The sequence below is a fragment of the Amia ocellicauda genome, chromosome 23 (assembly GCF_036373705.1).
Source record: "Amia ocellicauda isolate fAmiCal2 chromosome 23, fAmiCal2.hap1, whole genome shotgun sequence".
NCBI classification, from domain to species: Eukaryota; Metazoa; Chordata; class Actinopteri; order Amiiformes; family Amiidae; genus Amia; species Amia ocellicauda.
This window is the reverse complement of record NC_089872.1, coordinates 5,224,638-5,252,576: the sequence shown is the minus strand read 5'-3', so window position 1 is coordinate 5,252,576 and position 27,939 is coordinate 5,224,638. Positions and strand designations below refer to the sequence as shown.

At 42.1% G+C, this 27,939-nt stretch overlaps 1 protein-coding gene across 3 annotated transcripts; it reads right to left on the bottom strand.

Annotated features, from left to right (window-relative positions):
* Nucleotides 1-603: 603 nt before the first annotated feature.
* On the bottom strand, nt 604-27,753 carry galm (galactose mutarotase). 3 transcript variants are annotated; one of them, XM_066697131.1, is made up of 7 exons: nt 27,269-27,742; nt 26,717-26,874; nt 19,353-19,559; nt 18,965-19,046; nt 13,522-13,672; nt 6,952-7,126; nt 604-1,530 (listed from the first exon to the last, which is right to left on the bottom strand). In XM_066697131.1, exons 1-7 carry the CDS (start codon nt 27,453-27,455, stop codon nt 1,453-1,455), a joined length of 1,038 nt encoding a protein of 345 aa, XP_066553228.1. In that variant the 5' UTR covers nt 27,456-27,742; the 3' UTR covers nt 604-1,452. The 3 variants fall into 3 exon arrangements, with proteins under 3 accessions (XP_066553228.1, XP_066553229.1, XP_066553227.1); XM_066697132.1 differs by lacking the exon at nt 19,353-19,559; XM_066697130.1 differs by lacking the exons at nt 604-1,530; nt 6,952-7,126; nt 13,522-13,672; nt 18,965-19,046; nt 19,353-19,559 and adding an exon at nt 21,195-22,234 and having other exon boundaries at nt 27,269-27,753.
* Nucleotides 27,754-27,939: the final 186 nt, after the last annotated feature.

Here is a 27,939-nt window from a genome sequence, read left to right as displayed (position 1 = left end):
CGATGTTCTTGATCTGGCCAACTGTTGTGAAGGGGTTTTTCTTCACCATGGAAATAATTATTCTGTCATCCACCACAGTTGTTTTCTGTGGTCTTCCGGGCCTTTTGGTGATCCTGAGCTCACCATTGCAGTCCTTTTTTTTGAAGAAGGTACCAAATAGTTGATTTGGCCACACCTAATGCTTTTGCTATCTCTCTGATTGGTTTGATTGGTTAGTTTTGAAGGCAAAACACCCAAAGAACAAGTCAGAACTAAAGACAGCTGCAGTACAGTGGTGATGTCTATGGGTTCCAGACCCTAAAATTGGGGGAACACATAAAAATGGGTGTAATTCCTACACCGTTCACCCAATTTGGATGTAACTACCCTCAAATTAAAGATGAAAAGATCTAAAAGATGTTTCCTTTCAAAATCCATTGTGGTGGCATACAGAGGCAATATTATGACAATTGTGTCACTGTCCAAAATATTTATGGACCTAATTGTATGTGTATGTATGTGTGTGTGTGTGTGCACGCACACACGTGTGAGCTGTGCAAGGTGTATATCAAGAAAATCTGAAAAGGAGAATTAAAAAAAAAAAAAAACTTATTAGCCCGGAAATTAGGTATTGTCCCTTTAATGATACAAACAAATTAAAACCGTGACAGTGCATGTAGTGAACGAGAGAGAAAAAGAAAAGCACAGAGGTTGCAGGATCGCTGAAGAACACATCTACCAGGGTTGGGCTCAATTCCAATTCCCTCTTTTGGACCCTATTCCAAATTCCAAGTCCAATTATTTTTGCCACTGACATAACAGACTGTAATTGAATTGCAGCTGAATTGAAAAAGGAATGACAAACAGGACTGGAACAAAAGGACTGGACCCCTACCCTACCCAGATAACTACCCCAGAGGAGATCTGCAGGCCATTGCCAATTAATTGATTGCCCGAGCAATGAGTTGAGGCAGAACCACACTGGCACCCCAGCCAATCAGTTCGTAAAACAGCTCCAGTAAGATCACTCTCCAACAATTAAGTTACTAAGATGGGGAAGTCAGATCTCCCGTCATCATATATTTTTATTTCAACATCACATTTGCTTCTCACCATGAAAACGCAGTATTTCTCAAAACTGTGGTAGACGATAGATTTGGGCCCGTTATTGATTCCATGTGAAAGATTCTTAGTTGGCGTCGCAACATCGATATAGATCCTAATCTTGGCATTTTGTTCAGCATAGATTCGTTTTTGATTATACAGTAGTTGATTAAGGCACACAAAAGACTGCACAACACTTTTTCAAAATTATTATTAATTTGTAATGTTTCTTGTGCACTGATAAAGTGTGTAACTGGATGACCAATCCTTGCTGCAAACAGAAGAAAAGATCAGCCTACACTGGCAATCGCAGAATACAGTCGGCTGTCCGTGTTGCTGTTCTCCTACAGTCCTCTAACGGTGCTGGTTTTAGGCAGTGAAGAACCTGAAGCTGGTTTTGTGGTGATACTTCTCTCCGGGCCTCAGCAGGGCATCTGGGAAATGGGCCTATTACACACACAGGTGGGAAGAGAAAACAGAAGACACATCCTGCTTAGGGCTCGGTGAAACACTCCTTTTTGATTGGTCATCTGTGCTACTGTTTCTCAGACCAGCTACTGACTGAAATGGACAGAAATGGTGACAAGGAGATGGTAAACATAAAAGATGAGAGGGGAAGATATTTGTATTAATGCGTTCTTGATATTTATTTATTTATTAATTCGCATGCTGTGGAAAGACTTTTTGTTTTATCTTCCAAATTCTGCATTCGCTTCCCACTCTCGTCCTGACACCGCTTCTGCATTAAGAGATACGAATATGAAAAGGCTGTCTTTTGAGTTAGGATATGGTTTCCCAAGCCTGTTCCTGGGAGACCGCCGTGTCTTCCGGTGTTAGGCTGACCAAACCCCTTTATTACATATTTTCCGTGAGACCTTTTTGTTTTAAAGCAACTCCTTCTCTCAATGAGATGAGCTGGTATGACATAATAGCATTAACCACTCTTTTTAATTTAACTCTTCCAAGTGCTGGGTTTCTGAAGTAATTGGTGTCTGTTAATGTAAACAGCTAGGGTTCAAAACACATGCCAAATGATCTTATTGCAGTGTTTGCAGCTCTTTACACAGGTTTAAGAGAACGACAGTTCATTAAACACGTGGAGGATTTGGTGTTACATCTAAAATGGTATGTAATTCAATCCAACTGCCAAGAGCAGATAAAGCCCCCTTACAAAAGTAAATTAAGAATAAAGTTAAATTAAGGGCTCAGCATTATAAAGCAATTAAGAATATTTTTTTGTTTTGTTTCCAAAAGACACAGGTGTGCCCTCTTGAACAGGATTGAGAGTTAGAATTAGAGTACTAACTGAAGAGCACTGGGCCTTTTCATGCGCTTTCTGGTAATTATTTCTCTTTTTAACTTGCGTCACTGTTCTTAATTAGCTACTCGGGTGCACTTGCTCAGAATATACTGCACAGAGATCGGTGCAGAACCGTTTCTATTTGGAAAGGCTATGATTATTACAGAGGACACATAATAGCAGTGTGGACTGCAGCAAAGAGAACAACATACACCACAGAGTAAGAAAGGAAACTGAAATAACACCTGTATCAGTTTCCTGTCATTTTATTTGTGTCGGCACGTTTACATGTTGGTCGTTGCCCTGTCCTCGGCCTCTTGGAGATAAAAGCAGAGATGAAAATTCAGCTTGCACCCGTGACGGAGCATCTAAGAGGGCACTCTCCCTACAGTGGCGCAGGCACCGGTACCGTACTCATGCTAATTGAAGTATTTTTTTTTTTTTCTGTCCTGTCATTTGCTCGGCGCGCTTTGTTCTCCAGCTGAATCTAGTGCGGGCTGCAATCAAGCTCACACAGGCATGGGCTCCTGCGATTACAGATGTCGCCCACGTAATTCGGGCTCGGAAGAAACACAAAGGGTATCATTATAGAGCTGCAGATTGCCAGCCATTACGGTGGCAGTAGCAGGAACAGCATATTATTAAGTTGCCAGGACTTGGGAGAGTGAAGACATTAGAACAGGAGGATGGCACTGAGAGATTGCAGTTCCCTTAGCAAGAAAACCTCCAGACTGCTTCAGACTGGTGCCAAACGAACATGATATTGTTCTAGTGAATCTGACGTACCATGAGTACAATAATTAAGTACAACTGAATTTGTAATCAAAGGAAATGACTCAACTAAGTGAATTGTAGAATCCACTGCAAAACAAAAACTGGACAAAAGATGCTCATCATGACCTACTACTTTACATTCAAAATGCATTTTCACAGCCAGTGCACACAGAGGCTTGGACAAAGCTCTGTAAAACTGCTGAATTAAAAAGGGGGAAAAATTTCAGTTACAAGCCAGAAATAACTGCTGGGATTTGTTCCACATTTCTAGAAATCTTGAGATGCACTGAATACGATATCTACTGTGTCAAGCCTGCTTTTGGGACCCTCTTGTTACTGTACATGCCTGTTAGAAACTGCTTTTGCTTGCATTGTATTCCTGCAGTACGGTAAGAGTGCACTTTACTGCCATAAGGTGTTCTTGGTGATGGCATTTTAATGTATATCCAGTAGTCCACAATAAAAACAAGTTGACTGCTTTTATTACCAACTTCATAACAGCCATTTTCAGTTGGTGGGGAAAGGGCTTATTTATTTAATTGAGATCAAATGCAAAGCAGAAAATCCGTGCAACACATTTCTTATTTTATAATTAATGACAGAATTCATGTTTTTTCTTGGAAGAGAGAGGAGAGCCATTTTGAAAACAAGATTGCTTCAACTCTGAAAGGTCTAGCTCCATTTTATTTACAAAGACTGGCATCTGAAACACAGTCCTTTGTACAACTGCCAGTCTACAGAAGTGTTTACCCCCCCACCACACACACAAAGCCTCTTTCACCATTGGACTAGCAGCTCTAGTCCCAGAACGTCACCAGTATAAGAATCTTTTTCACTCCCAGGAATGCAACAACAACATGGTAAGGTATTGTCGGCACGTATGATGGAAATACATTTAGGTTAGTTTCTCCACATTGTGAACATGATCGCGATCAATACACACAGAGGGTCACAGCTCCGAATGTGCTGCCATGAGACCTCTCCTCTCTTTACTAGCGCTCCTCCCCCATAACAGCTCACTCCCACGCATACTTAAACCCATACAAGTGCTTTCAGGGCACCTAGTGTGGGGGACTTAATAAAGCGCAGGGCCTGAACACATTACAGCTGTTTCACACTCAACTATGTCTCCATAGGTACATGGCAACAACAATAAAAAAAAAACTTCACTGTGTTCCAGGAAAGGCACTTTATGTAATTACCAGCTTTGTTTTCTTGAAAGGGAAAGTGAAAGATGGATCAAAAAAATGTGTAAACAAAATAGCTATTGCTTCTTTTCTTTATGAGGATTAAGATCATGTTCCATTTGTTTGGCAAGCAAGATACTGTACCTAGATTGCTCCAGTAAAAACCCAGCTATATAAATGGGTAACTGGATGTAAAAAAATATAACAAATGTAAGTTGCCCTGGTGTGTGCTAAAAAAATAAATAAAAATGGATTAAGATCATATTCCATTTGTTTGTTTGTTATTTAGAGGCATCAACGCTCCCCCCAGGGTACTCATGTGACGGCCCCAATGATTTGGATTTAAACAACCCCCCGGGAAAAAAAGCTGTGAGTTTACGGGTTCCTAGGAAACAGTGGTGCAAATTCACACACTCAATCACAGCTCTGTGGAGAGACTGCACGCAGGTCTGCAAACCTGATTTCCAGCTGACACTGAGTCCGACGGTTCTGGGAGGGCAAAAAATGGGTTTCAGGATGCATAGTTTGTAACATAGTACAGGTTTAATAGTCATAATGAGTATTAGCCTACTATATATTTATTAATGGTCTTGACAAGTACATCACACATGTCTTGTATAACTTTGCATAACCAGATATGGGGGGGTTAAAAAGGAGTGCTTCCAGAGAGTGACATCACCAAGTCATTCTCCAAGCACGGCGCCCGTTCTTGTAAACAACATTAACACATTAAAACAAACACTGGAAAACCACCAACTGCTGAAGTGTCTATTTGCCAAACCAGACCAGATTAAATGGTTAAAATGGTTTTGAGCTAATGGTATCTTCAGGAAACACCCTCTTCCTCTCTCTGGAAGCAGCCGCAGTGCGTGTCGTTTCCAAATGCAGGGTTAGGCCTTTGAGGAGATAAATGACCAGTAATTCATGAACCAAAACAGACAGGGCACCACAGACCAGTGCATTCCGGGGTCACGTTCTGGCGCACAATGTATTTAACAAACACCTCTTCACTGACTCTCACCTCTTCATTTCAGAGTCTCCGGGGATCACAAAAACTCTTCTGAAAACTCTTCTTTTACTGAATCTGATCTGCTTATGTAAGATAGAATCACATCTCAGACATCATTTAGAGATTAATAACTTCATTAATAATGTGTTTTTCCCATAGCCGTAGACACAGCAACACTTCACGCTGTCTATGGAAACTATAACCGCTATCAAGGCGTAAGAATATGCACTAAGAAACAGTAAGACTTAGTTGACTTGATGATAATCGAGTCAAGTTGCCATGGGGAAGACAAATCTGGTGATTTTGTCGTTTGTCTGGTGGCCAGGAAGTTATGACACAGCACATCCTGTAAACCCGAAGGACCACACATGCTTGTTTTTCACATCCACCACTATTTGGTAAGTATGATAGAATCAATCTGGACGAGTGGTATACATCTGAATTATACATTATAGCAACAACATAAACATGCATTAAACCATAGAACCGTGCCTATTTCCCTTTAATAACTTCAATATTAAATCAAGTAAGCAGAAACTGAACTTCAGTTGTTTGTTGCAAACTGGGTGCACATCCTTAGACCATTTCCCCCTTAACACCTGGAGGACAAGAGAAATGGCTTTGACGAAGTGAAACAACGGTTTCATTGTGAGCTCAGGCTGAATGCTAACCAGAGTGAGTTTCCAGAAACAGGGCTGAGAAAGAGTCTCACAATGAAAACATTTGTGCCTTGATCTCATCTAGGAGGCTGGTCCTGGGAGCCAAAACCAATTCCCAAAGATCGGTAACCCACCAAAAATAAAGAAGAAACAAAACCAAAAGCACCAACCAGCAATTGACAGGAAAGTGTGGAGAGCCCCTTTCAACACTGCGTTCAGCCAGCAGCAAAATTGTGCACCGCTTTCCCATGAGTCAGCGAGAGCCAGCGAAACTTAGCACAGTGTGCACTTCACCAGCCTGCGGGCGGCTTCTCCTCCCGGCCCGCACTGAGTGGTTTAAGCAGAGTAAGGAGACTGATTTTCATGTGCCCACTCAGTGCCCCCAAAGATCACCTCTCAGCAGAAATCCAGCTCTTTGCTCAGCTGAAGAACATCTGAGTGCTACATTTGCACCTTCCTCCCCCAGTATCAGGATAGCAGAGGCCTATAGTCTCAGTTTCAGTTAACGCCCCCACCCCAGAAAAGAGATGCTTCACTAAGCCCTTGGAGGTAAATGGGAGGCTAAAACATCAAGAAAATGCTTATGCTTTCAACAGTTTGAGTTATTTGCATTCTATGAAAATATGCCGTCACATTATAAAGTTCATATTATTTGAAAACATTGGAATATCAAATTAAATATACAAATTATAGCTTCAATAAATAAAACTGTTAGGTAGAAAAGTGACTGAAAGCTAACAATGTTGACTAACATGTTCTTCCACATTACACTTCAGCCTGTAAAATACAATTTGTCAGAGTCACATGACTGCAAGTAAATGCAAACATCTAAGTGGGTTTTGGTCAGTTGGGGGTGTGTTGCTCTATGTCAGGCAAGGAGTGGTATTTTTGACATTTGCTCCACTTCAATTCAGGGGAACAACCCAACTGTGCGCTTACCTGGTTCACAGCATTGGGCCAGTTCTGCGTTTCCAGGCAGAAGGCCCCGTGTTTGGGGTATGCCACCCCTGCCTTGCCCTTCACTGACCCATCCAGGAAGTTGGCAGTGTAGAACTGCATTCCGGGCATGGTGGTGCTCACTGCTAGGCCCCGGCCACTCCCAGGGTGATACACTCTAAAAAGACAGACACACGTTATTATTATTATTATTATTATTTTTTTTTTTTCATTTAGCTGACGCTCTTATCCAGGGCAACTTACATTTGTACCCATTTATACAGCTGGGCATTTTACTGGAGCAATCTAAGTGAAGTACCTTGCTCAAGGGTACAACAGCACTGCCCCACCCACAACCTTCCAGTCATGAGTCCAGAGCCCTAATTACTACTCCACAGTGCTGCCTATGGACATCAGACTGTGCTCAGTGGTGACGCACATACAACTCCTTTACTCTATTTCAGGTCACATATACAGCTGGGAACCCCAATTTCATGTGCTCTACAGACACACTCAATCCTTTGCCTCCAGTCAAGTCAGCTCACCCTAGTAAATTTTCAACATCCTATTACTTTCACTTGCCACTGCTAATCTGACACCACAGTTCAGCAAGTGCATATTCTGAGCAGTAAACCTATATCACCAATAATGGTGATTTTAAAGCAAACAAACCTAATACAAACAACATCAGTGCAAATTCTAAGCATTGTAGCTGAGGGAGGGAGTGAAAACTTTTTCCTGCTGGTGTGCAGAAACCAGACATAAATTGACATCATTACCTAAAAATACCTTTTTCACTACCTTTTGCATTTGCAGACACAAGCAGCGACCAAGACAGTGTTTGTATCAGTGCAGTGGCGGGCTGGCAGGGAGACAGGCCCAGTGTTGAGATCATTTTCATCGCACTGCGCCTGCAGCTAAACCCAGGCCATAAAGAATTCCTCGCAGAGGCCGTGCCAACTGGGGAGAACAACAGGAAGCACTGGGCTTTAGATCACTCTCATAATATAGCTTAATATAGGAAATCCTGCCAAGCCTCAAAGGGAACTTGTGCAGTACATGTGCTGCCAATCACAGAACAAGGATCCCATTCAGCCGAATTAGGGAGGGATTCGGTGCCTGCGTTTCTTCAGAAAGGGTTGCTCGATAGGCTGTATCCAAATCTGCTTCTTGGAATAGAATGTTTTACTGCTGGAAATCTGAAAAAAACAGTTCTTAAAGTCAGCCCCAACCCAGGCCAGAGCTTGTATAAACTACTGCTGAATCAGGAAGGAAATAATAACTAGGAGTAGTGCATTAACAGGGAGATTGAGTGCACAAGGGCCTGGTTAAACAGGTTCTTGGCAAAGGCCGCTTTCTCGCCGGATGAATCAGTGCCTCCGTGGGCCATTTCACACAGACCAACCTTGGAATTAATAGCAGTTTGTGTCAGGCTGCAAGTCAGAGAAATAGAAGATACTACGTGACTTGGTTTTTGAAAGCCACTTGTTTGAAAGTTTGTTTCAATTTGAGCGACATTGAAACAAAACAGCAGCAGCAGCAGCAGCAACAACAGTGTATTGAATTCTGCTAGAAGGATGTACCTGTCAAACGACTTGGGGGGAATAAAACAGTTTTGAGCCACGGGCAGCTAGGGGAAGCTAATATGGAATGACAAGCCTCCAATGAAAACGAATAGGATTTTGGGTAGGTTTTCGGGAAGATAAACGGAGGAGAGTCTCGGGACTTAGACACATAACAGCCTGGGCTTCCAAAGCACTGAAACAGGCAGCTATGACACAGCCACACCAGACAGAGGGAGAATGATCTCAGAGGTTGTGTGAAGTTTCTAAAGTCTGTAATGAAGGCAGTGTATGTAGGACGCCTTCTAGCAATAATACAAAAATAAATTAGCATTATTGGTTGAAAAAATATCTAGGTTGAAATGTATACATTATTCCCACAGTAGTTTCTAGTGCAGCAAGAATAGCTGATTTGTTACTTCAAGTACATCCCAGAGGTGCTCTGTGGAACTGAGGCAAGGACCCAAAAAAGGTGAGAACCAATGCTGTCCAAAAAAACACCTTATAAGGCACGCTCTCTCTCATAACCCAACTACGGGAGTCTTTTTACGGTGCCTTCAGTAATATAATCTGTACTTGTCTCGTATACAGAGTGCTAGAATACTATAATTGTCTGGCTGCATGCCGAGACTGGCATGCGACAACACCGAGCACAAACATATCAGTATAGGCCTATCTGGTAGCTTAGCCATTTAGCATCTTGCAGAAGGTTCACATTTACACTTCAAATATTGAACATTTATGCAAAGTGGCACAGTGCCAGTAGGGGCGAACAATGGCCCCTCAATTAAGCGAGTTAAACAGCATCAGCCCTTTCTAAATGCTGGTTAACATGTGGACGTGACTGTACATTTTCAGTACTTGCTATGGCTGCTGTGGACAGTACGGCCCTGAAGACAATTGCTTACATGCTTGAGATTACAGCACTGACACTTTCTGCAAAATGCATTGTGGTGCTTAGTTTGCTCGTGGCATTCCTGCAGTGTACGTGCAGTTACGTGGGGACTGTCACCACAGTGGTGAACATTGTTGTTATCCTCATGTGACACGTTACAGAAATGACTGACTGATCTATAATTACTTGGTTGAGTTTGAGTCCCCCTTTGAACAATTTTTATGACCTTAAAAAATGTCCAGCTTGGCACAACTCCTACCTTAAAGTCTGTCTCTGAATAACATTGATTTCCTTTATTACGGGATGCACAGGTTCAGGTAAAAAATTACGTCAGGTGGCTGTTCAACTACAGTCACGTCCACATTGTAACAGGGGATTGTCAGCGTTTAGACAAAGCAGACCCTGTTTAAGACACTTAATTGTTTTTTAACAAGCTGGTTTGATCCCTGGTGTCCAATGATTGTCTAATGTGGCCTGCAGTTACATTTGGGTAGGCCTGCAGAAAGGTATGACCTAAATAACCTATGAATAAAACACATTTTGAACATCAGTCCTTTAATGATTAATTTGGAAATCATATTACAAAAATTGTTCTCTTAAATTCTGATTATAAAAGTTGGTGATACAGATATTTGAAATATTTGCATAAAAGTGTGAACAGACTGCCTAATAGGAGAGTGTTGTCAATTGGGAGTGAGGGACACTCTTCTGTGTGGATTCAAAATGGACTGTGGGGCAAGAAAAAAAAAGTGGAGCACAGATAAGAGATGTTGATATTTTAATTTTTTTATGAAGTTAAAGAAAAAGCTGATTGCTTATATGACTAGAATCCTCCATGATGAAGGACTACAATGTCAAAAGATATGAAACAAAACACACCAGTTACCCTGTGTTAGCTCAGTGAGCTGTAAATGTATTTCTGATGCATGGCTGTAGTTTAGCTCCTCTGTATCAGGTGAATGTAACAGCAAAAGGCATCAATTAGTCATCCATTAGTCATTTTCAGAAGAAAAACATCAGCTAGCCTTTTCACTGAACTATGAGATACATTTCCAGAATTTGAGAATCCATCAAAGTTCATGATGGAAGGGAAAATGCGACCCCCCCAAAAACATCTTGACCCTTTACATCTCTGGGATCTTTAAACCGTTGAGAAATTAAAATGTTTTTAATACCACAGAATCAAATAGCCCATACAATAGCAGATATACACTCACCTAAAGGATTATTAGGAACACCTGTTCAATTCTCATTAATGCAATTATCTAACCAACCAATCACATGGCAGTTGCTTCAATGCATTTAGGGGTGTGGTCCTGGTCAAGACAATCTCCTGAACTCCAAACTGAATGTCTGAATGGGAAAGAAAGGTGATTTAAGCAATTTTGAGCGTGGCATGGTTGTTGGTGCCAGACGGGCCGCTCTGAGTATTTCACAATCTGCTCAGTTACTGGGATTTTCACGCACAACCATTTCTAGGGTTTACAAAGAATGGTGTGAAAAGGGAAAAACATCCAGTATGCGGCAGTCCTGTGGGGGCGAAAATGCCTTGTTGATGCTAGAGGTCAGAGGAGAATGGGCCGACTGATTCAAGCTGATAGAAGAGCAACTTTGACTGAAATAACCACTCGTTACAACCGAGGTATGCAGCAAAGCATTTGTGAAGCCACAACACGTACAACCTTGAGGCGGATGGGCTACAACAGCAGAAGACCCCACCGGGTACCACTCATCTCCACTACAAATAGGAAAAAGAGGCTACAATTTGCACAAGCTCACCAAAATTGGACAGTTGAAGACTGTAAAAATGTTGCCTGGTCTGATGAGTCTCGATTTCTGTTGAGACATTCAGATGGTAGAGTCAGAATTTGGCGTAAACAGAATGAGAACATGGATCCATCATGCCTTGTTACCACTGTGCAGGCTGGTGGTGGTGGTGTAATGGTGTGGGGGATGTTTTCTTGGCACACTTTAGGCCCCTTAGTGCCAATTGGGCATCATTTAAATGCCACGGCCTACCTGAGCATTGTTTCTGACCATGTCCATCCCTTTATGACCACCATGTACCCATCCTCTGATGGCTACTTCCAGCAGGATAATGCACCATGTCACAAAGGTCGAATCATTTCAAATTGGTTTCTTGAACATGACAATGAGTTCACTGTACTAAACTGGCCCCCACAGTCACCAGATCTCAACCCAATAGAGCATCTTTGGGATGTGGTGGAACGGGAGCTTCGTGCCCTGGATGTGCATCCCACAAATCTCCATCAACTGCAAGATGCTATCCTATCAATATGGGCCAACATTTCTAAAGAATGCTTTCAGCACCTTGTTGAATCAATGCCACGTAGAATTAAGGCAGTTCTGAAGGCGAAAGGGGGTCAAACACAGTATTAGTATGGTGTTCCTAATAATCCTTTAGGTGAGTGTATTTCAAGCCTGTAATGTCTGGAGTTATTTTTAATTGTGATTTTGTTACCACTGTGCTGTTGTATGTATGCAAAATGTTGGATGTTAACTGTTGCCCTGCATACAAGCTCCCTTTAAATGAATTCACATCTAAATCTCCTGCTGGTATCTTTTCAACAGAAGTACATGTTTACTTAATTACAAGATAAGAGACACTTAACCTCTTGGGATCCATTCGATAAGCTTTGTGTGTCCGTCTTTGGTCTGTTCGTCTTGCAATGCGTCTGGCCCATTGCCAATTGAACATTTTCTCTCTTTCAAGGTTGTCACCAATGCAATAGACCAGCGGACCCATTTCAATTTATTTCAACCAACAAGAAACGATTTACTATAAACAGCTTTGTTGAAGAGAAATCGGCAAGAACCATAACCTTTTTGTCAGACGTCTACAGAGAACGTTCAGGTGAGATAGATCCCCTCTGCTCAGAGTCAAACTATTTTTAATTCGGTGTGGGACGCCTGCAGCACGAGCAGCTTGTTATTTTTCTGTGCTTGTATTTTGTGCTGTCATGGGAACCTTCAAAACTGCATCACACGTCTTTTCTGCTCTAAATGACTGAACTAAAGAAAAGCACTTTTTTTGGTTGTTGCCAGGCTTTTTGTTTCCCACCCCCCGTGTGACAGTGGTCTGAAAGCAATCTGCTTGTCAGGAGCAGCAGGAGACGCTGAAGAAGAGTTGCAGCTATTTATAAATCCGAGCAGCTGGAGGCCCCGGCAACACACAACAGCCTGTACATTATCCCATAGTGCGGAGGATGGGAGGTCAACATGTAGGCAACACAGACAAACAAACTCTCAATTTGTCTCTTGGTTCCTTTTCTACATTAGCTATTTACTTTCAGTTTTGTTTAACTTCTCTTCTGGAAGGTCTATTTCCCTAAGAACCAAGCAAACAAGATCATGTAAGAGAAAAACAAGAACTAAAAAAAACATATATATATATTATATAGCACCTTACTGACACCTTAAACATTTTTCATGCACTGCTTATTGTTCACATGGGGTCTATAGCGTATCGCCCATTTACCATTTCCTGTGTTATAACCAATAGTTTTGTTCTTGCCTTGAATGTCTGAAACACTGTTCAAACAGCCCAGTTGCTGTCATTCAAATTCAGTGCTAGATAGTCTTTTGAAAAGCTGTAAATTCATTTCACTATCGCAACACAGAAACAGTCAGCATTTCTGACAAATAATGAAAATCTAAAGTAATCCAGTGTCCATCTAAAGTTCACTGCATCAATGTATGATGCAACCTATTGTGAGCACAATAAATACTCTGAAGGGGTGAGAAAGATAGCACAGTACCAGCTGTATTTCAATGTTGCCACCATTAAGTATAACATTTCCATGATTAAATGTTTGGTATGCAATCTGGCTCACGCAAAACAAACTTATTATAGGAGTGTTACAACACTAAACATCTCAAATGGTTAACCACAGAGTAGCAAGCAGTTCAGGACAACCAAGAATACTGCTCTGAGTGTTAACAAGACATAACCGATGCAACAGAGAGCAACCACAGAGACCTAATGCAGAAAATATATTACATTTCAAGTTCAATAAGCACATGGGCTAATCTGGAGTGAAAAGCAGAAGAAACGGGGGTGAGAGAAACCATCGTCCTGGAGAGCCACAGACTGACCTTGCACAAGGCCTTTCTGCCAACGGCTCCCCGGGCGACGACACACAGAAGTTATGATCGAATCCAGGGCCCGGCACGTCCTTCAAGCGCTGGCCAATCAGCACTGGGCTCCGGAGGTCAAAGGGTGAGCCCTGTACTGGTCTGACTTCACCTGGGGTAGTTGAGGAAAGCATAAAGAAGGTCAAAACCAACAGGGATGTATTATTTTGTGTAGATTCTCTCTTCATTGTATTGCTTAGATTTTTTTTCTCCAGTAGTACTCTTTGTATTGTGTAATGTGATGGATATGCTTTTGTTTATTGATGTTAGTTAACCTTTTAAGTCTGTCAAAATGTCACTTAAGTGATTAACTCAAAGCTCTGCAGCCAGGTGGCAGACAGAACATCCAAACTGTCAAAGTGATTGATAGAACTTAATATCATACCTACAACCATGTTTTGTCTTGCCTTCCACATAACATTCCCCATGTTTGATTCATCATATTGCGGTTTGTTTTATTCTAGTAGTGATTGCTTGTTTTCACTCTATGCATATTTGTTTGGCACGATTCCCAACACCTGGTCTGATGTTGCAATATAGAGGAGACGATGCGGCTGACTGGCAGACCTACAGCATCCTGTAAACCAATAAGATCAGCTCGCATAGACAATGTCATGCTCAAAGAGTAATGTCTGTGTATGTGAGAGAGCATGCAAAGTCCCCACGCAGCCTGGGAGTATTAAACCGTTGTGGTCAGTGCTTGATGGCCCATTTGCCCCAATCAAGAGTAGCTGGTCCTGAAACGGTGACATGATGCTAGCCAGAAACATCCTGTGTAGACGTGGACTAGGGACTCTGCTGTTCTCAGCCATCAGTTTCTCTATGACTTTTTCTCAATGTTAAATAAAGCCTGATGTTGTTTTCGTTGCATTGGTGTTTATATATAAGTATGGGACCCTGAATCAAACCACAACAGAAGTTCAAAGTATTGCGGAAGATCTTGTGTGTCTTAAAAGCCACTTCTGCGCAACTTGTGTTCTGGTGGGTTTTGTGTTGCAATTCAGCAGCCCATGTAAACACTACACCAAGGACTGTCAAAATACAGCAATGGAAAACTGGCTCTTGGTTGAGCTTCTAGTTCCTTACTACTCTTATAATGTAGTTTATCAAAACAAAATACTTAAAACTAGAAAATAAGTGGCTTCATAACTTCCGCACCCCAAGCACAAGCTTTGAAACAATCAACAAAAACAACTAAATCGCAGGTGTAAACAGGAGATCTCTGCCTACAGACGTACCCTTCCCTCTTTATATACCCAGCCCCCTGAATAATGAGCCACACCTATTTGTATGTTTGGGAAACTGGGAACAAATGTTATTTTGAACAGTTATTTAAATATTGCACAAATGGAACAAATTAAACTGCTGGCAATTATATAAAAGGCCAAATTAAGCATTTTCAGTTAATTTAAGTATTCAATTTCAAAATGCTGAATGTAGTTTATCAGTAAGATATCAGCCCCAGAGAGAAGTGCAATGACAAATATCCTCTTACCCCAAAGTATGGTCGTACAAAACAACGTACTGAAAGAACTGAGGGCTTGTCAGAAATTTAAATACAATAAAATACATATCAGTTCTGGATAAATATTCAAAAACATTATATATATATATATATATATATATATATATATATATATATATATATATATATATATTTATATGGATGGAATATGTAAAATATTGTGTTGTATAGTTTTGTCCCCTGCCCCTGCACAGCCACTTTTCTCTTTGGTTCCACATGCAAAACACGTGGAACAACTCTCTCCAACTACAGCCCTTTGTGCGTCCCAGAATGCTTTGTGGAGGAAACAGTGACGTCTCCCCCGCTGCTCGGCAACCCAACCCTCCAAAGGAGGAAGAGGAAGTAGAGAGGCGAGGGCTGAACCAATCCACATGCACATCCAGGATTGCTGCTGATTGGATATTATGCACCTTTTGTTAGAACTGTATCAAATGCAAAACCCGGAAGAGATCTGTAAGAAAGCTGTTTGAACAAGAGAATACCTCGCGTTCACTGTTGTTCTTCCAGGCCGGCCTGCAATAAAGACTTCCTTTCCATTTGCACCACAACTCCTGCGCTGCCATTTTCATCCTTTTAAGAGGGTTCCTTCAGTAACTATGACAAAATACACTTCTGTTGCACTGAACGTCTCTGAGGTAAAGTAAATGTATAAATAATGATCACACCAAATAATACGCGTTTCTGTCAGAGCTAGTACAAGATAAAGGCCTCCCGTTCAGCGTGGCACGAAGAGTGACTCAGTCCAGGAAGAGCCCGTGCAGACAGTTATAAATGAGCTTGTTAGGCGCACCTTGAAATGAGAGTGCTTGTTCTGAATTGACACTAACCTAATTAGGCCAGGACCACATTAATACTGTGACCTCAGCTGCCTTCACTTCATCCTCACTTCCTCACTTCATTTTGTTCGCAGGACAATCTAAAATCCTCAAAACAAATACAGCAGCTTCTATTCATAACTCTGTAACCTGGAGGGGAGGCAACCATTCGGCCTTGGACCCCCCCAGGAATTTATATTCTCCAGTGACTTTTTGGTTCTCTCCCCTCCCTGCTTATCTGCTGTACTACATGTCTACACTGACTTGTGTATCACGTGGACAATGGTCTGGCAAAGCATTCTGGGACAATTTCTTGGTGAAGGGCACTATATCAAATAAAGATTGATTTATTGACTGATTCAATCATTCCTTTACGGAATCAAGAATCTTCGGCCAAAAAAACAACAGTTTTGGAACTGGAATTTGTGTCTTGCAGGTGAGTTTCAGTTTTGATTTGAAAAGCAGTGACTAACAACATGCATACCGTAAGAGCTTTTGTTCCTTTTTCAGATGTTTCCCTTTTCTGCTTGCTGAAGTAAAAGTAAAACCAATGCAGCAGTAAAAATAGATGTGCTTATTTCAGTAGTATAGGGTACTGGTTAGGGCTCTGGACTCCTGAGTGGAGGGTTGTGGGTTCAACCCCACCTGACACTGCTGTTGTACCCGTGAGCAAAGTACTTTACCCAGATTTCGCAAGCAAAATCCAGCTGTATAAACGGGTAGTTGTATGTCAAATAATGATACAGTGAGGGAAAAAAGTATTTGATCCCCTGCTGATTTTGTACGTTTGCCCACTAACAAAGAAATGATCAGTCTATAATTTTAATGGTAGGTGTATTGTAACAGTGAGAGACAGAATAACAACAAAAAAATCAAGAAAAACGCAGTTCAAAAAAGTTATAAATTGATTTGCATGTTAATGAGGGAAATAAGTATTTGATCCCCTATCAATCAGCAAGATTTCTGGCTCCCAGGTGTCTTTTATACAGGTAACGAGCTGAGATTAGCAGCACTCTCTTAAAGGGAGTGCTCCTAATCTCAGCTCGTTACCTGTATAAAAGACACCTGTCCACAGAAGCAATCAATCAGATTACAAAATCTCCACCATGGCCAAGACCAAAGAGCTGTCCAAGGATGTCAGGGACAAGATTGTAGACCTACACAAGGCTGGAATGGGCTACAAGACCATTGCCAAGCAGCTTGGTGAGAAGGTGACAACAGTTGGTGCGATTATTCGCAAATGGAAGAAACACAAAATAACTGTCAGTCTCCCTCGGTCTGGGGCTCCATGCAAGATCTCACCTCGTGGAGTTTCAATGATCATGAGAAAGGTGAGGAATCAGCCCAGAACTACACGGGAGGATCTTGTTAATGATCTCAAGGCAGCTGGGACCATAGTCACCAAGAAAACAATTGGTAACACTACGCCGTGGAGGAATGAAATCCTGCAGCGCCCGCAAGGTCCCCCTGCCCAAGAAAGCACATGTACAGGCCTGTCTGAAATTTGCCAATGAACATCTGAATGATTCTGAGGAGAATTAGGTGAAAGTGTTGTGGTCAGATGAGACCAAAATCGAGCTCTTTGGCATCAACTCAACTCGCCGTGTTTGGAGGAGGAGGAATGCTGCCTATGACCCCAAGAACACCATCCCCACCGTCAAACATGGAGGTGGAAACATTATGCTTTGGAGGTGTTTTTCTGCTAAGGGGACAGGACAACTGCACCGCATCAAAGGGACGATGGACGGGGCCATGTAACGTCAAATCTTGGGTGAGAACCTCCTTCCCTCAGCCAGGGCATTGAAAATGGGTCATGGATGGGTATTCCAGCATGACAATGACCCAAAACACACAGCCAAGGCAACAAAGGAGTGGCTCAAGAAGAAGCACATGAAGGTCCTGGAGTGGCCTAGCCAGTCTCCAGACCTTAATCCCATAGAAAATCTGTGGAGGGAGCTGAAGGTTCGAGTTGCCAAAAGTCAGCCTCGAAACCTTAATGACTTGGAGAGGATCTGCAAAGAGGAGTGGGACAAAATCCCTCCTGAGATGTGTGCAAACCTGGTGGCCAACTACAAGAAACGTCTGACCTCTGTGCCAACAAGGGTTTTGCCACCAAGTACTAAGTCGAAGGGGTCAAATACTTATTTCACTCATTAACATGCAAATCAATTCATAACTTTTTTGAAATGCGTTTTTCTGGATTTTTTTGTTGTTATTCTGTCTCTCACTGTTAAAATACACCTACCATTAAAATTATAGACTGATCATTTCTTTGTTAGTGGGCAAACGTACAAAATCAGCAGGGGATCAAATACTTTTTTCCCCTCACTGTATATATATATATGTGTATATATGTATGTATGTATATATATATATATATATATAAATACACATATATACATTTTAATTTGCTAAAATATGGAAATGAAACCACTATATCCCTAATATAGACTAGCTAATTTCCTCATGACTTTCACCAGCAATCCAAAGCACTATATAAGGATCATGTATATATGTATATATATATACACACACATGATCCTTATATAGTGCTTTGGATTGCTGGTGAAAGTCATGAGGAAATTAGCTAGTCTATATTAGGGATATAGTGGTTTCATTTCCATATTTTAGCAAATTCCCAGTTTGTGATGCCTGAGATGAGCACACTTCCTGTTATAGAGTGGTCACTGGCAGATGTCTTTTGAGTCAACGGCAGTCTGTCACAGAGTCAAACAGATTTTGTTTTGCTGCTATAGCCACCAAGAGAGGACTTTTTCTCAGCTCCCCCAGGCTAGCGTTTGACCAGTCAATGTGCGCACCTACACTAAGATCAGACCCCCCCCTCCCCCCCAGCTACTGTTTTAACTAACCAAAGCTCTATGCCACAAATGTGACAAGCTGAATAATAGAGGAAAAAGCTCTGGGGGCCCGACAGCCGACACGTGTTCTTGACAATTTTCAGAGCAGAACAAACCACAGCTTCCTTTTCAGTGAGTGCTCAGCACTTCCGAGGTGGTAATCGCAGCAGTGTAATTGCTACTTCAGCACGGGGGCTTTAACTGACCTGTTGGAATCATGGTGTCGTCAACGGGCAGATATGCTTCTGCTGGGATGGAGACTTCATGATCATAGATGTCAGGGGCAGCCTGGGGGCAAAACAGAGGATTCCAGGATTCCATTAGGTTGCACCTAATTATTCAGAAAAGCTTGCATTCTGCACAGAGTTTGCACAATTTGATTTTAAATGACACCAATTCACTTTTCGAACTAGCGATTTCCTATTTCCTATTTATTCTTAACAGCAAGTGAGGTTTAAATGCTTTTGACCGGGACTACCGATTGACAAGTGCTTTCCTTTTTTGAGTGCATATGCTTGTAAATGCACATAATATACACGCATATTGGGATACGAACATAATAAAAAGCTAATCAACAAGGTCAGTAAGGCTTACGTGTCCAGCCAGGTTGAAATAGGAGTGGTTGGTGAGGTTGATGGGAGTGGTCCTGCTAGCCTCTGCTGTGAACTGCACTGTCAGCACCTCTCCTGCCAGTTCATAGGTCACCTGTGCCCGCAGCTCCCCAGGGTAGCCCTGATCACCATCTGGACTGGTCAGCGAGAAGCTCACTCCATTAGGAAGCGCTTGAGAAGTCCAGATGGCCTGCAAAGCAACCGGGTGTCAGTCTGCTGGGAGCCGTGTGTTTGGGAATGTCACCGGGAAAGCGACAGAAATAAAGCAATGAGCCAGAAAACGTAGGAGAGCATTACACACATGATGGAGAGAAGATAAAGATTCACAGGCATTAACACACACACACACTCACACACACAGTGATTTACTGTGCGCGAGAACGTGCAAAGTTTAGCATTATCAAAACGGCTTACATTTTCAATTCAGAAAATCAACACAGCTGCTGAGAATCACGAAGAGAGCATGATAGGATGTGAAAAGAAACAAGTAATGAATGAGATGACAGCCAAACAACAGCATTACAAACTACTATATATAAACCAGGGTGAAGAGTATAAAAATTAACTTGTGGTGTAAAAAAAAAAGACTTTAAATGAGAAGCTGACAAGATGTTATTTAAGCCTGTTTGAGCTTTCTGAACCTGATTGGGAGCTTCATGTGTTAATCCTGTTTTCACCTGACAAGGCCATATGGAACTGGGGAGTTCAATGCTGCAGCCAAAACAAAAAATCAAAAATGGTAGTCTTCCAAACACAGCAGTTCAGGATTTTAGCCCCGGTTGGAAAAGCAAACACTGATGTCGATGTTCAATACATTTTAGTTAATAATAATAATAATAATAATAATAATAATAATAATAATAATAATATTTATTTATTTATTTATTTATTTATTATTATTTATTTTTTTATTATTTCTTGGCAGACGCCCTTATCCAGGGCGACTTACACCATAAGTGCAAAACAAAGTGCAAAAATACAGTTAAGTCAATTTAACTAAAACATAGTAATTCAAAATACATTTTACAAATTCCAATTTACACAAGTACAGTAAGTGAGGTCCTACATCCTGGACGGTGAAAGCTAAGTGCTGTCAAGGTCACAGTCAAGGGCTACGGGAAAGGGAGCAAGGAGGAAAACAATCAAAAGCCCAAAAAGCATAATAAAACTGTAAAGTGCTATTTTGCAGGGATAAAAAGACTAATATTACAAGTACTGTCTGAAAAGATGTGTCTTGAGTAAGCGCCAGAATGAGGTCAAGGACTCTGCTGTTTTGACTTCGGTGGGCAGGTCGTTCCACCATTTAGGGGCCAGGGATGAGAAGGAGCGGGCTCTGGAGGAAGCAGAGTGGAGAGGAGGTAGAGTTAGTCTTCTGACACTGGAGGAGCGCAGTGGTCTGGAGGGGATGTATGGAAAGACGAGTGTCTGAAGGTAGTTTGAGGCTGTGTGGTCGAGACAGCGGTAAATGAGGGTCAGTGTCTTGAACTGAATGCGTGCCGGTATCGGGAGCCAATGGAGGGAGCAGAGCAGTGGGGTAGCGTGTGTGAATCGCGGCAGAGAGAATACCAAACGAGCCGCAGAGTTCTGGATGACCTGGAGCGGGCGGGTAGTAGATGCAGGAAGGCCAGCCAGGAGGGAGTTGCAGTAGTCCAGGCGGGAGAGGACCAGTGACTGGACGAGCAGCTGAGTCGAGTAGTCGGTGAGGAAGGGACGGATCCGGTGTATGTTGCTCAGGAAGAATCTACAGGTGCGTGTCAGCGTGGTGATGTGCTGGGTGTAGGAGAGCGAAGGATCGAGGGTGACTCCTAGATTTTTAGCAGAAGAAGAAGGAGAGAGTGTGGTGGATTCCAAGGGGATCGAGATGGGGAGGTCAGCAGAAGGTGAGGAAGAGTGAGGGAAAAACAGGAGATCCGATTTGGAGAGGTTGAGCTTGAGGTGGTGTGAGTGCATCCAGGCAGAAATGGCAGACAAGCAGGAAGAGATGCGAGAGGGTATGAGAGGGTCGGAAGAGGGAAAGAAGATCTGATCTAGAAGATGTGGGCATCATCAGCGTAGAAGTGGTAGGAGAAACCATTGGATGCGATGAGGGGGCCCAGGGAGCGAGTGTAGAGAGAGAAAAGGAGCAGGCCCAGGACAGAGACTTGGGGTACGCCTGTGAGGAGAGGTTGGGGGTGGATGAGGTGAGGAGCCTCGCCATGTCACTTGATAGGACCGGTCACTGAGGTAGGAGGAGAACCAGGTGAGAGCAGTCCCAGAGATTCCAAGGTCAGTGAGGCAGGAGAGGAGGATGGAGTGATCAACGGTGTCAAATGCTGCGGAGAGGTCAAGGAGGATGAGGACGGAGGAGAGGGAGGCCGCCCGAGCACAGCTGAGGGAGTCGGTGACTGCCAGGAGAGCCGTCTCAGTGGAGTGAGCTGTGCGGAAGCCGGATTGCAGAGGATCAAGGAGTGAGTGTTGGGACAGAAAGTCAGAGAGCTGATGGTGGACCACCTGCTTGAGAGTCTTTGAGAGGAAGGGGAGTAGGGAGACAGGGTGGTAGTTCTGAGGAGAGCTGGCGTCAAGGGTTGGTTTCTTGAGCAGTGGGATGACAGCAGCTTGTTTAAATGCAGAGGGGAAACAGCCGGAGAGGAGTGAGGAGTTGAGGACGGAGGAGATGAAGGGGAGAAGATCAGGAGCGGTTGCTTGGAAGAGGCGAGAAGGGAGAGGATCCAGGGCACATGTTGTAGGTTTATGATGTAGGAGGAGAGCAGAAACTTCAGCATCTGAGAGAGGTGAGAATGAAGAAAAGGAAGCTTGATCGGTGGGAGGTTTCAGTGTGATGGGAGATGAGGGTGGCGTATTGAAGAGCCTGCGGATGTCTGCAATCTTAAAGGAGAAGAAGGAGGCAAAATCATCAGCAGTGAGAGATGAGGGAGGAGGAGGGGGAGGGGGGCAAAGAGGGAGGAGAAGGTGGAGTAGAGTTTGCAGGGGTTGTTGACAGTGGATTTGAAGAGAGATTGGAAGTAAGACTTCTTGGCTGAGGTGAGTGAGGAGGAGAATGTGGACAGTAGCGACAGTAGTTGCCTTGAGAGACTGCTGTAGGTGAGAAACAAAACTTTCAACAGATCAAAACAAGGAACATAAAACTTGTGTTCCTTCTCTGAGTAAACCATTGTCTCCAAAGTGGCTCCGGTAGCCTAATAACTCCTACTTGCTGAGCAAATGCAGGTTGGGAGACAGAGCACTGCAGTACAATTGACACACACTGTATCAGCTCCAATGTCGACAAAAACAAGGATGCCAAATAACTCAAATCATGCCAACAGCGGGTGCTTTAAATTTTAAGACAAACATAGCATTACCCACCTAAAGACTCTGCTTTCCAAACTTCAAGAGCAAAAACAGGGCCCTGACAAACATGATATATGCTCAGTAGTGAGGAAGAATTTGAACTAGGGTGACAATCTATCACCTGTTGAAAAGGGAGCCTTAGCCTACAGCTAAAAAGATTAAATTCCTTAATTTTGTGGAGAGGCAAACCAATCGCACAGGAGTGGTTTCAACTCTATAAGAGTAAAGCACAAAACGTTGCGGTAACCAAAAACAGTATGTCTGCAGTGTAGTGAATAGCTGCACAGATCTTTTACAGGGCCCTGGAAAGGTCAATGCTTTCTGTGTAAAAGAAGCAATAAGGAAATGAATAGCATGGTTAGCTCTGCTGATTAGATAACCTCCGTTTCCTTAGGGGTGGAAACTGGCAAGAGCTCTCAAAACAAGACAGACAGGCAGAAACAGCCATCTGTTGTAAGCACACAACATTTTCTTCTTTGTATGAGGCTCTTCTTCTATAACCTAGTACAAACCTAGCCATCTGTGTATTCTGCACATTAGTATAAGTCGCTTCGATCGATAATTGTATCCTGAATATAGATCAGAGTTGTATGAAAAAACAACAAATCTATTAAATTGCTAAACAGTGTAGGCTGAACTTTTTGATTAGGAATATATAGGCCTACATGTTCTGAAGATGTTCTTTTCTATCAGGAAATATGAATCAGTCTTTTATTAGTGATACATTTCCCACCCCGATGATAATCTGCAGTGCTTTAGCAGAAAGGCCATTTCCGTATATTCAATTCTACTGCACTGTACATGATGTTCCTTGACAAACTCATTGTGTTGGTAGAGGCTGGTGTGCAAAGGTGATGGAGTGGGTGTTAGAGAACAGAGGACACTGCGAGTGTGTGGGTAGTACATTTGGACAATGAAAAAGACAGAATGAAATCCTATTGCGGTGCAGCCTAAAGCAGGCAGATCGCCTGGCAGTAACACAACAAGGGTAAAGCAAACCTTGACTACAGAATCATTATTATGAAAAAGCACCAAACACACACACATAAAAACACAAGAACCTCTACTTTTCCTTTCAACCAAAATAACTATACACTAATACCTAGGCTTGTGTGAAGTCCTTAAACAAATTAAATCATTTTTAAAAGGTTGAACAGCCAATATGACAGGATATTTTGACTTATTTAAAAAACCTACAGATACAGAACAGAGCTAATGGCAAGAGACATAGTTGCAGGTATTCAGACTCCTGAAGGTGATGGTAGAAGTCCAGCCCACAGACTACTGCAAAGTCAGCAATGGGAAGAGGACTTGAGATCACAAGTGGAAATTAAGATTTTGAATGAAAAGGCACTTAAAAGGCACATTTTTAAACAAAGATTTACAGGGCTCAGGATTGAGCTTGACAGCGATGTGACTCTCAAGCTGACTCAGGAAACGTCTGGATGAAATTGTGGGATCCATTAGCTACTAAATCTAAGCAGAATGTTCTCTTGGCCATTCTTCTCTCATTATAATTGGTACTTTTGAATTAATTCAGGAGTTAATACAGGCTTACTTGCTCCTGCCTTTCCAAGAAACATAATTCCACAAACACCATGATTTTCAACTCAAATCTAGGCAAATTATTTTCTCATACACTTTCACCAGAATCCATCCAGAGGAATCATTTAGATGATTTCAAAAATAAAATCACATTGTTTTATTTATGGAAATGGACTGCAAGCAAACATAAGAAAAGTACACTGAAGAGATTGAAATCAATAGTAGGCCTTGTTTCAGATCCAAGTTAATCATTATACTTACATCAGGGATCGAGCCTTGATCCATGCAGTTCATGGTTTAGTTAGCATTAAACTGAACTGAGCTATTTGCAGAGCCATTATGATAGTGTATTGAGCTTTTAATTGATCTAATGCAATTATAAAAGAGGACATCAAGGCCCAAGGCTGAATTCTAAAGGCATTCTATATGACAAGGTTTAAAGCTTTTCCGTTGCATCTATATAGGTCTGATTTAAAGGACGGGAATGCATTCTACAGATCCATGAAGGAATCATACATATTTTGGCCTTTGCAGAGTTAATAACAGCCTGTTTTACTACAAAGGTTTAGCACATGGTCACATCAACAGCAGAACATACAATGCCATGCAATGCTACTGCAATCACTGATTTCAGGATAATGCTATTCAAGCAAACTTAATTGTCTTAAATGTGTTCATAGTAGTTGTTTTCTGTGAATTTGTACATTTAAATCAATTAAAAGATCAAAGGGCCACGTCATACTTTCCACACAGGGCAAACGCCAGTGGCAACCATCGTTGATATGATTAATTTGTTCTGCCAACCTGGAACAATGCAACTGGCAGATATGATGTCACTGGAACAGGATCTTTTGCTTAGGAAATATCATTCCAACAGTGTTTCTTTCCCTCAGTCTGCACAGGTTTCAAACTCACCGATGCACAGATAATGCATTAACAGAGTTCCCTGCTTAATTGCCCAACACTATCTCTATTTTTCTTTCATTTGCTGTCAAATGAGGCAATGTCAGATAACCCATAATGTGTCTCAAGGGAACACCGATACAAATGACCAAAATTAGACCCACTCCACTCTAACACAGATAACAGTCTGGGCAAATACATGCGTGCATCTTTTGTTTGCAAGCCCTTGAGGGGAGAATCATTTACATGTTACTTTTGAATAATGCCGGAAGCATGACAAAGCAATCCATGCATGGCCAAACATTAAAATACAGACCAGTGCCACTTTAAAAATGGTAAACAGGAGGCGTTCTGGTAAGATTTGGATTATAAATTTCAAATCCAATCAATCAGCTGGACATAATTTAAAACTGACACCATGGGGGGTGAAGGTAGAGAAAATTTAAGCCTTCTCTAGCACAATCCACTGAATCCCTTTTGCGTGGGCCCCAGTTTGAAATCAGTTGTTCTTCGCCTGCAAAAGCACACTAGTTATTGAAGACGTGGCCCACAGCACTCAGGACTTAGGGAAGAGGCCTCTAGTGAAGAAATTGCTGGTTGGAGTATTGCAATGTCCCAGGCAACTGTGACTGGGCTTCCCCAAGGATCGCAGTGTACATTTATGGATTTTATTATTATAGTATTGGAACCAATGTTTATTTTTATAGTAATTCGAAAGCTGTGCTCATGTGTAAGCTTGGAACACAAGAGTGTTCTTCAGCGTACAAGATTAAAAGTCTAAGTACTACCAAAGCACTGTGATCTATATTAATTCAATTCAGAAGACTTCAACATGATGAATGACGTTTTGTTTTTTAAATGTTATATAATTCATACAAATTGAATCCAGTAGCTGATTATTTTAAATAAACCCTCTTTGTGATGAGCTGCTTTCTATGATTTGCCCACTGTAGGAATTGTCCAAAGCGCAGGTCCAGACCGGGTGAACTTTGGCTTGCCACACAACACATGTAACTGAGTGGGCACCTGTGAACAGGGTTGCCAGACATCTCTCAAAAGTCCCCTATTGGTGGGGGGAAAAAATCCACCTTTTTCAGCCGTTTCACAGAGCACACATTTCTCCCTTAAACTCAAAATAATTGTAGATAGCACATGAGAAAGAAATCGTGATTGTGCAACTGTTATGTGTGTGCTTTTTGAAAGCAATGAAAATGCATAATTTAATACATGCCAACAATTAATTATCCCCACACCACTGCAACACTCGCACTTTGCCTGTAAACTTGCTACTGCCTGCTTCCAAAATAGTATAGGTTCCTTCCTTTTACTCAGTTTACATTTGACTGAGAACACCACCAGCAAACTGAACTAAAACCGCATGGCCAGATCATGATATTCCCTATTGTTTTAGATTCCAGGGCATAAAACTGCAGAAACGAGCTCCCATTTTTGTTCCGCAGATTCCCGCTGATCTGCATTGAAGGAGCCGCGCAGACCCGGGCAGAACTGCGGACATCTGCATTTAAGCTGCACTGATAAGTGACATGTGTCACTGGTCTCTTCATTTACCTTGTCAAAGCCTTCCAGTCCTCCGTGCAGAGCATTAGGCCCGTTATTGATGCCAAGCTGATACTCCTTTCCATCCACACTGAACTTCCCTTTGGCGATCCTGTTGGCTACCCGTCCCACAACGGCTCCAAAATACCGCGAATTTCCAAAGCAGTATCCTGCATGAAAACAAACAAGACGAGTCGAGAAACGTCCTGCTGCAAACTAGAAACTGTAAAGGTGTAAAAACATCTCTATGACGCTGTTTAATAAACCATCATTATGTATCTATTTGTTCAATATATATATTTTTTTGACGCTAGTATATAGTAAAGTGTTATAGGTCACGTATGTCGTGGCGCAAATCTCCGCAGTTCTGCGCAGATCTGGACAATCCCGCCGATCCCATTGGTGGAGCCGCGCAGAACGGCGGTCATCTGCGCTACACGATTTCGACCAGACTATACTCCACACGGAAACAAATCGCCGTATTTGATTCTGTAGATCTAGATGTCCGATGTTCACAATTGTAGTGTAGTGTAGTGAATTAAGTGCCAATAAAATACAACCCACCCTCTAGATTATCAAAACCAAGAACGATGTCATCAAATTGGCCTCGCTTGTCTTTCGTCTTTAAAGCTGTAATTATACATCCAAGAGATATGATTTCTACCACCACATCGTCGGATTTTAATATAAATTTTTCTACGCTTCCTTTCTGTGGTATTGTACCAAATTGTTCCTTTGTTACTTGAGTCATACTGTCAGTTTAATTGTAGCTAAGCTAAAGCGTCGTCAGCAATCAATACATGCTACCAAACGATAAGTTTATGACCACTAAACTTGACGAGTTAGTGTATTTACAAACACCTAATTTCCCGGATGTTTCAGTAAAGTAAACGTATACGAACAAGAAGACGTAATTCCGCAAAATAAGTATCGGTACATAAATTATGAATTTTATTTTAAAATCCTATTCATTGATTTTAATATCGTGTTATGGTAATTATATGTCGGTAAAGTCCATGTAATTGTGAAATAGAAGGAAATTTGTAAGCTTGTGACGCGTTACATCATCAGAAAGCGACAAGTGAAGATCCAAAGTCGCGTTCATGCAGCGCAGAAGTCCGCAGGTCTGCGCGGCTCCACCAATGGGATCGCTGCGATTCTGCAGATCTGCGCAGAACTGCGGAAATCTGCGCTACAAGAATGCGACCCAAAAACTGTTTTGAGGGAATTCAGAA

Excerpts from the sequence above, each read along its gene's own strand:
- galm (XM_066697130.1), bottom strand. The coding sequence starts at position 27,455 with ATGACTCAAGTAACAAAGGAACAATTTGGTACAATACCACAGAAAGGA. Across the intron at positions 26,875-27,268 it reads TGGTTTTGATAATCTAGAGG|GATACTGCTTTGGAAATTCG; the intron begins GTGGGTTGTATT and ends GTTTTCATGCAG. Across the intron at positions 22,235-26,716 it reads GACTGGAAGGCTTTGACAAG|ATTGCAGACATCCGCAGGCT; the intron begins GTAAATGAAGAG and ends TTCTCCTTTAAG.